The following is a 16615-nucleotide window of genomic DNA, read 5'->3' as shown; positions in this document are numbered from 1 at the left end:
CCGACACAACACACTGAGTCAAAGCTAAAATTATTTAGATATTTGTTTATGATTAGTAAGGAAATGACCAAACAGGTTAATAAAATTAAAATAATTAATACAATACCTGATAATGGTTGGTTGTGCTGTAATTATATCACAGACTGTCTGGCTACACATCACAAACCTTCCATAATAATTCAATGAAGAAGTTTATAAATTTGTCGCCATCTACTGGTTCATTACATTACATCGCTGCCTTATAGTTTTTTTTCTGATATTCTGAGCATTTAGAAAAACTCAATTTGTGAATGTACATAAAATAAATATGAATCATATACAGTGTCTGACAAAAGTGGAAACACTTAGTCTTATTGCTTTTGAGACACATGCTTGCTCCTTTTGTTTATATGCAAAATACTAGCCAATTTATTGGTATAAGGATTTACTCTGAGCAAGCAAATATATAAATGTACAGATGTTAAACATTATTGTCATTGAAAAATCCTTCCTTAGAATAAATTACATCTTTTCACAAAACTTATCAAACGTCTTCTTTGCTAGTTGGAAATTTCTTTTATCCCAGAGCAGTTCAATATGATTTAGGTGTGGTAACTGTACACACACACACACACACACACACAGACACACGCACACACTCACACACACACACACACACACACACACACACACACACACACACACATACACACACACACACATTACCAAGTATGTTTACACACACAAGGAATTTAACTTGGCAACAGGAGGTTCCAGAGTAGGAGAAAGTTCAGAAATAATATAACTAAATATAAGTAAAACAGAATTAAATAATGCATTATATACAGAAGTAAAAATATTGTTTAAATGAATGTACATATGTGTTATTTACAAGTGTGCATTTTACAAATGTACCATTCGGATCCTATGTATAAATGTGTCAGTCATGATGGACAATGTGTAGTTATATATATTTTAATTGTTCAGGCTGAGTATAGCCTGCGGGATAAATGTGTTTGTGCATGGCTGTTCTGGTCTGTAGCGCCAACCAGAAGGCAACAGTTCGAAGAGAGAGTGGGTTGTGTTTTTTTTTGAAAAAAAAACTTATAATATCATATAATAGTTTTGATATTATGGTGTATTTAATTATAGCTTATTTAACCACTTTCATATATTTATGTATATTTGTTATCTTTTTGTTTATCAAGCTGCTGCTAAGGTATCAGCATTAACAACTACTAAAGACATATATGCTGTCAATTTCAATACTAGCCATTCATTTTTGTTTAATTTATCAGAAAATTATTTTTAATTATCTACTGTGATATATTGATTAACATAATGACTCTGGTAATGTAACGCCACATTACTTTTGTGAACGATTCAAATGCATATGTGCAAGTTTAGTCTCTTCAGAACAGTGGGGTAACAGACTGAAATTCACACCTGATTAACATTTAAATATGCATTTGAACAGGTAATGATATTTAGATTAAGATCCCATTTCTTTGTCTACAATAAGACATTTAGGTTATTAAATAATACATTGGCACAAAATGTTTTTGTTTTACAATTTATTTAAAACTTTATAATAGTTCACAACATGCGATATACAAATGTACAAGGCGCCACTCAACCTCCTCCATATATTAGTATTTATATCTATTTACATATAATACAAAGCTGTAAGAAGCAGTCTGTCATTTCAGCTGGGTTCCAGTCCAGTTTTACAGAATACCACACACCATTCATCAGTGCTATTGACTTTACAGTAAAATAACAAAACTTCATGAATCCAACAAGCCACATTCCTTGTTTGGCAGATGTTTTTTCAGCTAAATAGAAACTTGGAATCTTTAAAAACAGATTTGTGATTTTAGTGGCAACCACAGCTTCCGGCGACCATGTCGTCATACTGTTTAAGCACTACATTCTCATCATCATCGAAGTACAGGAGGTTAATGGAGAAGAGCTTGTCTGGCACACAACACGGTGTCTCAATGCCCTTGGTAAGCTTGAGTGCATTGATAATGGACTGAACAGTGGCATGGTTGGTGGGTCTCATGTTCTGGCCCAGAGGAAAGGGACAAGACCCTTTGCAGTGGTATGCATTGTAGCCACGGGGAGACACAATCCACCCAGACCAGCCAATCTCCTCAAAGTCAACATACAGTGGCAGTCTCTGGCATGTTCTTTCTGGGTCTTCATCATAGTCAAGGGAGCGAGCACTACGATGCCCAGGGCCCGAGAGTGTCAGGCTGGGCAGAGGGAGCTTGGGACTGGCCAGCGAATCATCAGAACCTGGAAAAGAGAACCTTTTGGTTAGAGGAACCGAGTCTAAATTTCAAGACATTTTTCCTTCCATAAGATTAAGACACTGAAACATTTTTTTTTTGTTTTACCTTTTAGAGCACCTTCTGGAGAGGCGACACGTCTGCCATCATCAGTGAAGAGAACCAGCATGGGCTGCTTACTGTGATGGTGATTTTGCCCTGAGGCAAAACGCACAGTCCGCATGTCCAGCTGAATCCCTGCCAGAGTCCGGATGGTCACCAGGAGCCCTAGGTTGCTGGTTGCATCCACCATCCATGTGCGAACCTTCAAAGAAAGGCACCAAATAATAACTTTTAGATCATCACCATCTTAATCAAGCATACAAAACATGTGAGATGGTCTTGAAAATCCCGGTTTGAACTCACCGCTTGTGTGATGGTGAAAACTTCCCAGCCGTTCGAATGAACAGGAATGAGTCTCGAAGACACGAGCTTCTTTCCGTGTGAGACGTTCAGTTTGGTGTTATCGAGAAGCTGATAAACACTGACCTGTAGATAAGGAGAAAAAGAGTTTACGTTTTACACTTGTTTCGTTTCACATTTGAGTCGGTTTCTCGGGTGGGACGATAATGAGGGTCTTACCTGACAGAAGTGATGTCTGTTGAAAGTGAGTGATGCTTGAGGCCTCAGTTTAAACAGATGCAGCTCTGCTGTAAGAACCTTCTCATTTCTGGCCACGGTGGACAAGTTGAACATGAACTCGACCTGTTGGCTGTGTACTGTTTAACAGAAAACCAGAAAGAAATATTTGTATATGAAGACAACCAGAACAACTGTGTACAATCTAGACGTGGAGGTGTACAGTGCTAGATGTTAATTATCATAACATAGAACAATCTGTGGGGCAAAAAAACCTACTTTATTTAGTAATTCTATAGAAAAAGAAATCCTAAATTTTTTACTTACATTTGTCAAAGAAACTTCGGACTGTATTTCCAGCTAGTAAAGTAGGGTCTTTGGTAACCCCGTCCACATCCGCCACCGTGTTGTACAAATCGAGCATGTACTGAGGAGGCTGCTTGTGGCCTCGACCCTGAGAAGCAGGAGGATCTTCCATGCCGAAAACCTCCAAAAGGCGCTTAATGGCGGCCAAGCGGACTTCCCTCGACTCGTTTTCCACAGAAAAGCGGTCTCCTAATGATACAAGAGAAGGCCTGGAGCTTCCCAGGCCAACCAAGAAGGCGATGGTGAAGAAGACGGCGGAGGCGAGCATATCGACCGGCGTATCGAGGTCGATCCTTATGAAGAACGTCTTGCTGAGTGAACACCTCGGCATCAGCCAGGGCTTTATATGAAATGCTTTAGTGGCGTGCAGCTCATCGGTAAACAGCGATAAAGAGGTGCTATTTGATCGCAAATGTAAGTCAATAATCGGCGAAATGTAGCGCAAAGCTAAATGGTGGTGTTAACAAGGTGTGAACCTGACCGGGTGATTAGCTCAACTCCAGCTCCCAAGAATGCGAGTCTCCTTACAGGGGTGCCTTAGACTATCTTTAAATATATTATAAATACTAATGTAGACATTGTAATGACACATTTATAAGAATGCGTTTTTTTTAATGTATTTTTATTGAGGTGAAAAGAAGCTAATGCCGGCCCTACAGCAGAGAGGTTCCTGGGCGGCATGCTGAAGGAGGGTGAGGAAGTTTGCTCACCGCAGGCGGCTAACGGGCTTATCAATGGATCCATTAATTTCAAGCAAACGGGGATAATTTAACTGAGGAACAACAATTACACGGGCAAACAAAACGGAAAGCGTTTGCGACACCTGCACAAATACAGTTAGATAAAGTCTGTTTTAGGAGTTTATACCTTTTTTTTTTTAAAGAGAACAAATGAGTCGTTGAAACATTATGCTAATCAGCCCATTCATTATCGTTAGCATAAATAGTCGCAAATCCCCTCAGGTATGAAAAGAGCTCCAGTCATCGGTTGTTAATGAAAACATATCCTGTTTTTTATTGTCACCTCATTTATAACACACAAAGACTTTTCTGGTCATTGCTTAACGCCGTGGGACATTATTTCTTAAAGCCGGGGTTAGAGATATAAGTGTCAGCACGGTTATTATCCCCTTTAACACACTGCTATAGAGACGGTATGGATTCAGATCTGAGCTTCACATGGGGAGTAGTTGTGTGTTTGGAGGCCAGGAGGTCTTCATGGAGGTCTGGGTGGCATTAAAGTGATTGCAAGTGGTTTACTGAAGTCTGCTGGTGTGTTTACCTGAGTTCAAAGCTAAAAACAAAACTGTGTAAATCTAATGGTTTCTTCAGATGTGCTCTGTTTTCTCACCAGACTATTGGAAATCACACACAGCCGTCATGAGGCACTCTCTTTATTTGCTATTTAACAAAAACAGCATAAAAGACAATATAAGGACAAATCTCATTTTATATATATATATATTCATACACACAAACACATTTACATATAGTCACAATTAGATTTATATCATGTCTCTTTAGTAAAAAAAACAAATAGAAGATACAGGGAAACACAGACACACACACACACACACACACACACACACACACACACACACAAAATACTGTAGTACTTTGTCCAAGTTTTAGGCAACCATTATATATACATACACACACACACACACACACACACACACATATACATATAGTTGCAATTAGATTTCTTTCTTCAGGTATAGTATAATAGATATACACGATATTCATGATTATATATATATCATGTCCCTTTAGTAAAAAAACAAAAACAAATAGAAGATACAGGAAACACACACACACACACAAAATACTGTAGTACTTTGCCCAAGTTTTAGGCAACCATTATACACACACACACATATACATATAGTTGCAATTAGATTTCTTTCTTCAAGTATAGTATAATAGATATACATGATATTCATGATTATATATATCATGTCTCTTTAGTAAAAAAACAACTAGAAGATACAGGGAAACACACACACACACACACACACAAAATACTGTAGTACTTTGCCCAAGTTTTAGACAACCATTATATATATATATATATATATATATATATATATATATATATATATATATATATATATATATATATATATATACACATATAGTTGCAATTAGATTTCTTTTTTCAGGTATAGTATAATAAATATACACGATATTCATAATTATATATATCATGTCTCTTTAGTAGAAAACAACTAGAAAATACAGGGGGGAAAAACACACACACACAAAATACTGTAGTACTTTGCCCAAGTTTTAGGCAACCATTACATTTCTTGTTTCAGCAAAGGTATCATTGGCAATACATTATTATTTTCTAAGTCTCTTTTGTAGAATACAGCTAGAAAATACAGAAAATTTGTATGCAGTAATTAAAAACCGTATTTTCTTAACCCAAATTTGAAATACATTAGCTTGCAAAAATAGTCACATGGTAAAATATTTAATTATCAATTTGTTCTTTGTTTTATTAATGTTATTGCACAGGTTTTAAACATTTCTTTTTCAATTTCAGCTGATCCAACTTTGAACCGATTACATTTTCAAAAGTACTATTTCTTTTACAAGATTTTTCTATATGAAAGTAAAAAAATTAAAGTGATCTAACAATTCTAAAGTAAAAATGACAATTTTATAACATTGATCAACATTTTAAACACATTTAACGCTGCGTGATGTGAGGTTTTATTTGTTGAATTCATTTATTATCTTTTTTTTTATTTATGGCCCTGTACAATTACAGAATAAATGTTTAATTATTTCGTCTAAAATCTGTTTTATTAACTGTAACAACTTTTGAGGCACTTTAAGTAAATTGTGGTTAAAAATAATGCAGCCTGTTTGTAAAATAATTTCTAATAAAGAGTATAGTTTGTGAAACAGCGAGGTCAGAGGGTAGCATTCGTTTACTTGAACAACTGAAAGAAATTATTGCTGTTTCTATACTGCACTTTCGAAGCAGTGAGCTGTAACAATTACGATTTTCTCCTTTACAAGGTATTTCTGTTTATTGATGCTTATTGGACAATAACAACGATTACTGTACATTGCTTTAATTAGTGGCATCACATTTTATTTACAAAATTATATTTACATAGTTTACATATATTACAGGGACAGCTGTAACAGGTCAACTTTAAATTCTGCATAAGAGAAACAAATGTCCATGATCATGTAATGTTAGGAAAACACAGATTCGAAAACCACCTAAACCACATATTATAATACTAACTAGTATTTTTGAATACTATAATACTATGTGCTATTTTTATGTTAAAAATCTTGACTTTTAACGTGCTTCTGCATTTGGTCGATTGTAAATGCAAGTCCTCTTGGTTGGTGCAGTGTGTATGCACTTTCAGTAGAGGTCGCTATTTTTAAGACTGGCAGAGGCATGAGGTAATGGCCAGCACAGTTCGGATTTGTCCATGCTGATTGAGAAACGTGTGGCTTTCATATCCTTGTGGAACACACGCACTGCCCCGTCCTTCTGCCCACAGCAGACACTCAGCAGAATCAGAGGCACTCCTGTACAAAAGTGTTAGAGAGGAAGAGTCAGGGATTTGAGCGTTCATGGGTGATAACATATACATAAAGCGTATCAAATCCCAGCCACACCAGGCTGCCACTTCTGGGCCCCTGAGCGAGGCCATTAACCCCATAGCTACTCAGTTGTATGTTGAATGAGATAAATGTAGTAAGATGCACTTCCAGTAGTTTTCAAATAAATCTAATTTACATGATTAATACATATCTTTAAAATGGTAAATGCGGGGGAGAAAGGTACTGTTTAACTCCCGTTACTGTTTTGTAGTTTAGACACTATTGCAATAGTTGCTGTTTCATTTGGCATTTTAGTGTATGTGACCGAAATCCCGTTAGGAGTTTTTTCAAGAGCGAACCACAAAAACTCGATTAAGCCCTTTTTTGTCGAGGATTTGTTATGTATCTGTGTTGTATCAGCTGTTTTTTAGCATACCTTAGAAGACAGCGGTTTCCTGAGGTGCAGCTTCCCAAACATCTCCCCACATCTATTTCCTACGAAACAATTAGCAAGACAAGAGAGAGAAGCAATCAGCTCACCACAAGCCGCTAATATTCACCAGCGCACTCTAAACCAAGAGGGGGAGGGATGGGGTTCTGTTCTCTTAACATGATAAACACTTTGATTTGGCACCTGCTGGGGCCATTTGTGATCCTCAGCCTTCACACCTTCACAGAGCTTGGACAGATGGCCAAAGGTTTGCTCGAACCAGTCAAACAGTTTTGGTCCCTTCAAAGCCAAAATGGGCTTTAAGTTGTTGTGAATTAATGAAGCTGATTCGAATAACACAAAGGGTTTTATCACTAGGGGTTTTATAGGAGTATAACAGTAGGGCCAGTACTCAGGTCTAGCATGTACAATGTCTGTCATTGTATATATGTATATAAATACATTTATATACATATATATAAATAAAGAAAAAGGGTTTTGTATTAGATTAGTATTGTATTACAAATGAATGTAAAAAGGATAAGTCAAACTCAAAGCATGGATCATTTGGGTGTCAAAAGTAAAGATGTGGATTGCAGTTGGGGGAAATGGATCATTGGTTTAACCTTTGTGTCTGGCAAATGGGGCTCACTTATTAGTCTCAGCTAACACCAAATGGAAATGACTAATTTCCTCTTTAAGTGAAAGCCGTTCAGCCAAAGCTGTAGCTTGGATTTTTTTTTTAAGAAGTTCTTAAATCAAATGTAGTTCAGACATTAAGTCGATTAGAAAAAGACAAAACGACTACAGTCACAGCAGTGTGTTCTGCTCATTTCAGGTTTTTCCTGATTCTCAGACGTTTCACTCGTTTTTCGGGAAGAAAAAAAAAACCCACCTTGAGGTTTTCTTCCTTGAGCCCGTCTTCATTGTATGTGATCTCGTAATGATATTCCACGTACGGGATTCTGTAGCAGCCTTCTTTCATATCACAGCCGGTCACTGTCTGAATCAGTTCCACTTTATTCGGAGTGTCCACAAGAGCAGAATCAAACTTAGTGGGCACACAGGAAAAGCCCTCTGTAAAAAAAAAAAAAAAAAATAAAGTGTGCACATCAGTTCACTTTATAGAGCCACCATATTTTGTGCTGAAGGTATGTCAAATAATTAAAATGTTGTTGTTTGTGTGTGTATATATATATATATATATATATATATATATATATATATATATATGTAGAGAGAGAGAGAGAGAGAATTAAATTTATATTTAATTTATATAAATTTGTTCTTGTACTCTGAAGCAGTCTCTGGCAAAAGAATTTCCTTAGGATTAGTTAAGTTCTTTCGTATCTTAAATGTTCAAAGAGGTAAAAAGGGTACAACTGAGGGAGGGGGTAATAGTGAAAATGAACTGCCCATGTCCATATGCATGAACAGTTATTGGCTGGTTTCTTACCTGGTTCACCTTTCGATCCTACACACTTGCCCACGTCGATAACAGTCTCATAAGGTGTCTCGAAGAAGTATGTTCTGAGAGAGGGTGCTCGGACACAGCGAGTCACTTTGGCCTCACAGTGGCAGTCCTCAATGATTTCCACCTCACGAAGGCCGTTCATGAGCATTACTTTATCTACCCGAAGTCCAGTGGGTTCACAGGTCATGCTGGCGCCACACGCCGGAAGGTTTCCTCCGAAGCCTGTGAGCTCAAAAGAGGGCACTCCTGGAGTTTGCATCTGCACACAAAGTGGATTATGTGTTATAGAGGTAGAGGTAGCGTTTCAAGACATTTCTATGATACACACGATATATAGGTCTCCTAAGTGCAGTAAAACCAGTAGTTTTGCATTTCAAAATAATTCTTGAGTTTGAGGATATTTTTATTTAATGTATAATACATTTGCAACTTTTGTACAATTTTTTTGACCAACTTTTTTAAATTAATTTGTTTATAAATTACAATCACACATGAGAAAGCTTAAATCTCCCAGGGATTATAACTTAATTAAAAACAAAACAAAAAAAGCAATTTGTGATACAGACGGTGTTATAATTCACAGAATAAATATTTTAAAAGTATATGGTTAGAGTAATAATTCAGAAATGTATAATATTACATAATTATAAATGTGGTGTAAACATTTTATTGACACAATACCTTTTTGTCTCGCAGCAACTCCAGAAGGGAGGAGTATCCCTGCATCCCAGTGTCAAAGGACGAGGGTCGTGCTTGGCCACAGTTTGTTCTGCACATGCCGACATCCACGTTCACTGGACTACCCGAGATATCTGGTGAACACAAAGCTGGTAAGTTCAATAACATAATTTCTAATCTGTTTGCATTTCATTGATACTGCACAAAATATTATACTATATTAAGTGTTTCCCAAATCTGGTTTAGTCCCACTGCAGTACGAGCTTTATTTTTAACAACGATTTAGGCGTATTAGAGCTGGAGAAAGAACCAGAGTTGGGAAACACTGATCTTAACTTACAGGACATGCTTTTTTTATATTTCAGCTGTTCGTTCTGTTAAGGACTGATAGGGGGCGCCATGGTTCACACCCACTCTTTTCCTCACCTTGTCCTATGTAGATGAAGTGACTCTGGCGTCTACAGCACGCTCTCTCTGCAAACAGATTTCTTGGCTCTATGTGCATGTTCAGTACAGCTGTCACTGTAAAAGGCAGGCGAAAACACAGAATAGGAATAAATTGTAAATTTCTGTAAATGCTTTCCAGATCAAAATACGCAGATTTAATTAAAAAAAAGACATATTTCCCACTTTTACCGACCATAATGAGTCATTCATTCAACATTTTGTATTAGTGTCTAAGCTAGTTGCATGTTATAATGTAATAATAATTATAATACAAAAACAATTTTTTTTTAGCATAGCCAAGTTCAAAACAGGTATTGATGAAGTATCCATAATGTTAGTGCCGTGTAAACAAGGCAAAATAGTACAGATAGGGTAGTACTTACAGCTCTGACGACACAAAGAGAGAAGAAGCAGGACCATGTAAAGCGAAACCATATCCATAGCAATACTCCTCAGTGTCACACACTCTCTCAAACTAAACCTGTACTCAGTCTTGCCTGACTGGTCCTCCTGTTCTAGCTGGTTGCGATCTTTATATGTGGCCACAAATGTCACTGGCTAAATGAAAGGGGTGAGGAATAATCAAATTTCCATCACTCTAATGCCTGCTCCTAGGCGGGGGCCACATCAAAGGGAAGTACCTGTAGAGGCCCCCTTGTTTTTGCTGCGAGATCTCAGCGGGTCACTGCATCGACCAGGCCCGCTCTTTCTCTAATGAACTGCTTAAGGGGCTTTGAGGCTCTAAGCACCTCTCATTGAAAGGCATTATTCACCTTTTATCTCGGGAGGAAGGTGTTTAGCACCTCCACTTAAACCAAAAACGAGGCTCACAACAAGTAAACTGGCTGTGCGTGGCAGTCAAGCACCCCCTGCCGAGGACAGCGGCACCTTCACGTTTATTCAGGATGAGCCAAATGGCATATAAGAGAAAGGGAAAGAGGTCAAAACAACATACATGCCCACTTTCTTTCTATAATTTTTCTGTTTTAAATAAATTTGCACAGTGGATGTGTTGGGATTTGATATCTATTCATTTTTAGGATGAACAACCCAAAAAGTTCATAGAAAACGAGAGTAAGAACTACAAAAGACCCTCAATAAGCATTCTGGAATTGAAATCTCAAGAAAAAAGAGTGAATGTACAATTTGATGCTTGTTTTACCACCAAATGTAGTATATTCTTTTTAAAGCTCCACCCAAAAGCGTTGTTGTAGTTTTTTTTGTCTTTTTGCTGAAATAAAGAGTAAATAAAAAGCAGTGGTACATAATGTGTTTGACTCCCGTCTTCTTTGTATAAACAGTGATAATAATGTTAATTCTTTGTCTACATTGAATTGTGGACAAAATGGTCACGTTTTTACAGTTTGACTAACGTGTAACTTTATAAATATTATTTAAGTTTCGTTTTTTTAAGAAAGTTATGATTAGATTGAATATTTCCAACCCGTCTTGTTTTCTATGTAAGTGTATTCAGCTAGCACTGAATTCAAGTCTTTCTTTTCTTTGATCTGTTGTCTGACCAATTTCCACTTCACTCATAATCGGTGATCTTCAATTACACCCTCAACACACCCCACACATTAATCACACTGACACCAGCTCGGTTTCTGCGTCTGATCCAGTTAAAAGGAGGCCTAAATGACACCTAATCACTCATCCGCCAGCATCACGCCTCAATTACTGCAGCTAATTGTTTCCTTCCATAAACCGTGATAGGATTATTAGATACATAATCTCTTAGAGGTAAATATTATGAGCCATCAATTATATTTAACAAAAGTAGATGAACCCAGTATTAACCGCAATAGCTGAAAAGTTTCCCCTTCTGTCAGGAAATGCTTTTTGTAGTGCATTCTCATTCCCAAATCCACAACTTTTCCATGATAATAGGACAAAGGGCATCGTTAAAGCTGCATACGCATTTCAACTGTGAGAACTGTGGGAAGGTCGAAAAGGTGAAGAAGGAAGTTTCTGGATCATCTCATCTCAAATCAGCACAACTGTACATTACATCGTAAGCTTTTGTGTGTTTTATTAATTTTTTTAGTATCACAATATTACAAGCGTAATGATTTATGAAGTCGTTTTTTATAAACGGTTAATAGTTCTTGCTTTTTGAACTAGTTTTGATCTAAAAAAAAAAAAAAAACATATCTTTCCGTATTTTCTCATAGATATTTTCTCATTCTCTTGACTGATTTTCTCATAGAGATGTGTTTTAGATTGATCTAATTTGTTTAGACAGAAAAAGCAGAGTACATTTTAGATTCCACTGCCTTTTTTTTTAAGTCAGGGAACCCCTTATTAGTGTACTTGCATTTTCTATAGACACACCTTATTTACTTCTATAGATAATTGTTGTGTTGTTGATTATTGATATGTTCATAACATGTAATAGGGCTATGTTGAATTAAATGTGTAATAGGATGAAAAGTGGAACTCATACACTGTCACAAGAGAAAAGAGGGAAAACTATACCTCAGGTTTTCTAGCTAATTGCTAAATATACTAAAGCATAGTATTATAGATAAATACAGTATAAATCCTTTAAAGATGTGCGACTTTTTACTGTTGATGCTGTAAAGCGGAATTTTGGTTTTGACGTCACACAAGTCAAGTGGCTTATTGTCATTCCAAACATATACAGTACAGCAGTGAAACAAAACAATATATACGTTTATTGAGTGCAGGTTTGTTCCCTATAAATTTATGGCCATCTCTAATAAGCGAATCAGAGGCAACAGTGGCAAAGGAAAAACTCCCCAAGACGGCATGAGGAAGAAACCTCATCTGGGTCGCACCAAATGTCCATTCATTACAGTTCCATCACTGTACAACTCCTAACTAGAACAAACTGACCTTTACACATCTTTACTGACATGTTACACAAAGGACAATGTAAATAAATTGTCTATAGAATTATTAAATACTGTACATGTCAATGTTTGGTGATTATTTAGCAGCCAATGTTCGTCCATTAAAATGTAATTAATGGGTTTGTATGTGTGTGTGTGTGTGTGTGTGTGTGTGTGTGTGTGTGTGTGTATGTGTGTGTGTGTGTGTGTGTGTGTGTGTCCAGTCCTTTGTTAAGGGTCTAAAGTCTTTTGAGAAGAAACTGTTAATCAGTTAAACAGCTAATCATGAGGGTCCGAATGCTCCAGTCATTTTTTTCTTCCAGAGGGCAGGAGAATGAAGAGTGTGTATGAAAGGTGTATGTTGGTGGCTTTAGAGCAGAGGAGACCATCTCATCTTGTAGCATAGGAATTCCTTAGTTAAATTGTTTGATTTGTAACTTGGGATTTTCCAAGTTACATGTTTTAGATGAACATAGCAAAATTTGTCCTTTGATAAAATATATGATTTGCTTGTGTGTGTGTGTGTGTGTGTGTGTGTGTGTGTGTGTGTGTGTGTGTGTGTGTGTGTGAGAGAGAGAGAGAGAGAGAGAGAGAGAGAGAGAGAGAGAAAGAGAGAGAGACTGCATGCTAATCTTCATTTCCCATCCTAATGTAACGGCCCAGTAGTAGACAGTGAGAATCTGTAATCTCATTACTGTCTTGCTAATGAGTGAATGTCCTACATGTGTTTGTAGGTCAAACAGAAAGTCTGTCAGATGTCTTCCAACTATATACGCATACAAGTAAAAGAATCTGGCAGTGTTCTTATACGGTTTGCACAAGGCTCAGATTTTTCTTGCTGTCACTTTTGTATCATGGATTCGTGACCTCAGCATAATCGTGATATACTGCATTTTGGGAAGTAGAACAAGGCTAATACAGTAAATCTCACAAGGACATTGATAGCATTACTTAAAATAATGTAATCTGTAGCTATATTAGTCTGACAGCCCAAATGTCTCCAAGAAATATTTGAATAAAGGAGCTGATTGGCCAGTTAAAAACCAAAAGTCTGGGTTTTGTACTTTAATACTTAATAAGAAGGATTTCCTACCAAATTTACTTCTAATGCATATTTTCTCGCTATGTTGTTCTCTATTTTTTTATTTAGTAATTTATTTTTTAGAAACTGGATGCACCATCCTAATGAACTGTACCTGGTCATTGAATGAGCCTCTGGCAAAGAACTTTACCTGGGATCTCCAGCAGGGGGAGACTTTCTGTTGTGGCGATCCAGCGTGTGTTTTTGCAGGTCTTGCAGTCACAAAGTGAGTAAAACTGAAAAGTGTAATTAATTCTATTTATTTATTAATTTATTTTTTTGCTGGTGTCATATGCCCTTGTCATTTATACCAAATATTGCTATTATAAGTTGTTAAAACCCTGGGCTATTAATGCCTATGTGTGAACATTTCTTTATTTTTTTATATTTAGTAAATGTATACATTGTACTGCTAAACCTATGTGAACATGACCATGACATTAGATAAATCAAAAAACAACAACAACAACAAAAACCCTATATTTATTTAATTATTGTTAGAAGACTTGCTATGGTATCAAAATAAAATAAAACACTTAATTTTTTTATTTTGTATTTTTTTTACTGTTTATTATTTTCTTATAAAAGAACACCATATTATGTTTTCCCATCCCAATCACAACTTATTGTTAATGATATTTTAAAGTAATGACTGCAGTGCTGTTGCTATCAAAGCAAAGGAAGTGACCACAGAGGTCAATCAGGTAAATCATGCAAGGATTATTATTGAGATGTAGTGTATTAATTATACAAATATAGACACATGAACTGTATCTGGTTCTTTTAAAACTCCATTACTGGATATAGAAAATTGCTTTTTGAAAATCTTTGTGTTGAGAGAGCTACACAGTCAAGACTCGAACCAATGCTGGGGATTTTTTTTACACTGAGGATCTATAGTATATGTTTAGACTTAACAGCTCCAGTCTGAGCAAACTGAAGCTAGATGCCACCTACATCAGCCTTACGTGAGTGTAGTCCAAGCAAGACTGTTTATGGGACAAGTGTCTGCTGAGTGCTCCTTTCTTAGCCTTGGTAAAGTCTTTTATTCTCACTACACTGGCACATCTGGCAGATCCAGCAGGGCACCTTAGCACAGATAAATCAGTCGTTAAGGAGGTAGTGGTGAAGACTCCATCGAAGCAAGTTCTATCTTTGAATTATTAAAACAAATCATTTGCAATTGCATAAAGTTGTAGTGCAATTTTGTCATTTATTTCAGAAATGAATACAGGGCATAGTGTAGCACATTAATGATCATCAAATCACATCCATAGTCCCATACTCATATTGCAATAATGAACATTTCCCAGATCATTAATAGTCTACAGTGCTGCAATTAATGACCCACATCTTTAATTTACTTGTACACAAGTCTAGCAAAAAATTTATTGTTCCCCATAAAGTCCCAAGTGCTACCTGTAGCTCTAGACTTACATTCATCTAATTTATTAGTTACACTATCATACTTGAAGACAGTGGCATTGAGTAAAAGACAGGAGGTGGAGCTGGAGGTAGCAGAGCTGAAGATGTTGAGGTTTTCTTTGGGAGTGACGAGGATAGACAGGATTAGAAATTAGTTTTTTAGAGGGACAGCACATTAGGACATTTTGGAGACAAGGTGAGGGAGGCGAGATTGAGATGGTTTGGACATGTGCAGAGGAGGGACATGGGGTATATCGGTAGGATAATGCTGAGGATGGAGCCACCAGGAAGGAGGAAAAGAGGAAGACCAAGGAGGAGGTTTATGGATGTGGTGAAGGAAGACATGCAGGTGGTTTGGTTGAAAGAGGCAGATGTGGAGGACATGATCCGCTGTGGCGACCCCTATTGGGAGCAGCCGAAAGAAGAAGAAGAAGAGGAGGACACTATCATATGTGAATAATCTGTACTAGCAACTATACAGTATGCTTGAAGATGAGTCCCAGAGTAATATTATATAAGTCTATGAGGTTATTAGACTTCTAGCGAGACATTTGAAAAGTAATGTGTTTGGTATGGTATTAAATATTGTTATGTATCATGATACCTATGCATGTACAATATATCAAAGAGAATGAGATCATAAATATTGATATAGGGTTACACTATATTTTTTACAATATAGTATATAATATAATAAAGTATGTTTTGGTTTGCATCGGTATTTAATTTTTATTTCAGCTCTCTTTTAGGTGCTTGAAATAGCACATGTGCTATGCGCATAGCTTACCAGCAGATGGCGACATAGTTAATGCAAGAGGCATGAAGTGAAGAAAGTGGAGCAAATGTCGCATTAATTTAAGGAATATGTGATATTTTTGACCATATAAGGTCGTTTGGCTTATTTTCGAGCAGAAATGTATACATTTATTAATTTATTAATTTATTTATGAGAGGGTGTTCTCAAGAAAACTGGTGCATGTATTTGAACAAATGAAGAGCCAACGTGAAGCACAATTGATCTACAGTTTTAAACTTGTTAAAGGAAATACAACACACAGCTAAACACACAGATTTTGTTTTTTTTAGACACTACATGGACAAATGTTTGTGGACACTTGACCATAAGATCCGTATGTGCTTTTTTAACATCAAATGCCACATTTAGCTCCCATTTGCTGTTATAATAACTTCCACTCTTCTTTTATTGTCATTTCAACCATATATAGCTGACGCAGTACACAGTAAAATGAAACAACGTTGCTCCTGAACCCTGATGCTACATACAACAATTATCAAAGAAACAGAAAACACAGGGCTGAGGACTAGTAAGTGTCCTCGTCACATAAAGTGCATGTCTGCAACCTGGGGCAAACAGTGCAAAGACAACACAAGA

The 16615-nt window shown here is 36.6% G+C and overlaps 2 protein-coding genes and 1 long non-coding RNA gene across 3 annotated transcripts; 1 reads left to right on the top strand and 2 right to left on the bottom strand.

Annotated features, from left to right (window-relative positions):
• Positions 1-1536: 1536 nt before the first annotated feature.
• LOC124402754 (anti-dorsalizing morphogenic protein) lies at positions 1537-3588 on the bottom strand. Its single transcript, XM_046875962.1, has 5 exons — positions 3219-3588; positions 2895-3031; positions 2679-2801; positions 2382-2577; positions 1537-2280 (listed from the first exon to the last, which is right to left on the bottom strand). The coding sequence occupies exons 1-5, from the start codon at positions 3586-3588 to the stop codon at positions 1856-1858; spliced, it is 1251 nt and encodes a 416-aa protein (XP_046731918.1). The 3' UTR covers positions 1537-1855.
• On the top strand, positions 3533-11131 carry LOC124402756. Its single transcript, XR_006928783.1, has 3 exons — positions 3533-3671; positions 9433-9566; positions 9780-11131. It is a non-coding gene; the product is annotated as an uncharacterized LOC124402756 (long non-coding RNA).
• On the bottom strand, positions 6247-10057 carry pnhd (pinhead). Its single transcript, XM_046875963.1, has 6 exons — positions 9841-10057; positions 9418-9548; positions 8719-8995; positions 8158-8339; positions 7269-7327; positions 6247-6817 (listed from the first exon to the last, which is right to left on the bottom strand). The coding sequence occupies exons 1-6, from the start codon at positions 10055-10057 to the stop codon at positions 6667-6669; spliced, it is 1017 nt and encodes a 338-aa protein (XP_046731919.1). The 3' UTR covers positions 6247-6666.
• Positions 11132-16615: the final 5484 nt, after the last annotated feature.

Source organism: Silurus meridionalis, chromosome 20, assembly GCF_014805685.1.
Source record: "Silurus meridionalis isolate SWU-2019-XX chromosome 20, ASM1480568v1, whole genome shotgun sequence".
In the NCBI taxonomy this organism is placed as follows: Eukaryota; Metazoa; Chordata; class Actinopteri; order Siluriformes; family Siluridae; genus Silurus; species Silurus meridionalis.
Note: the sequence above shows the minus strand (reverse complement) of the source record. Positions and strands in the feature narration are given on the sequence as shown.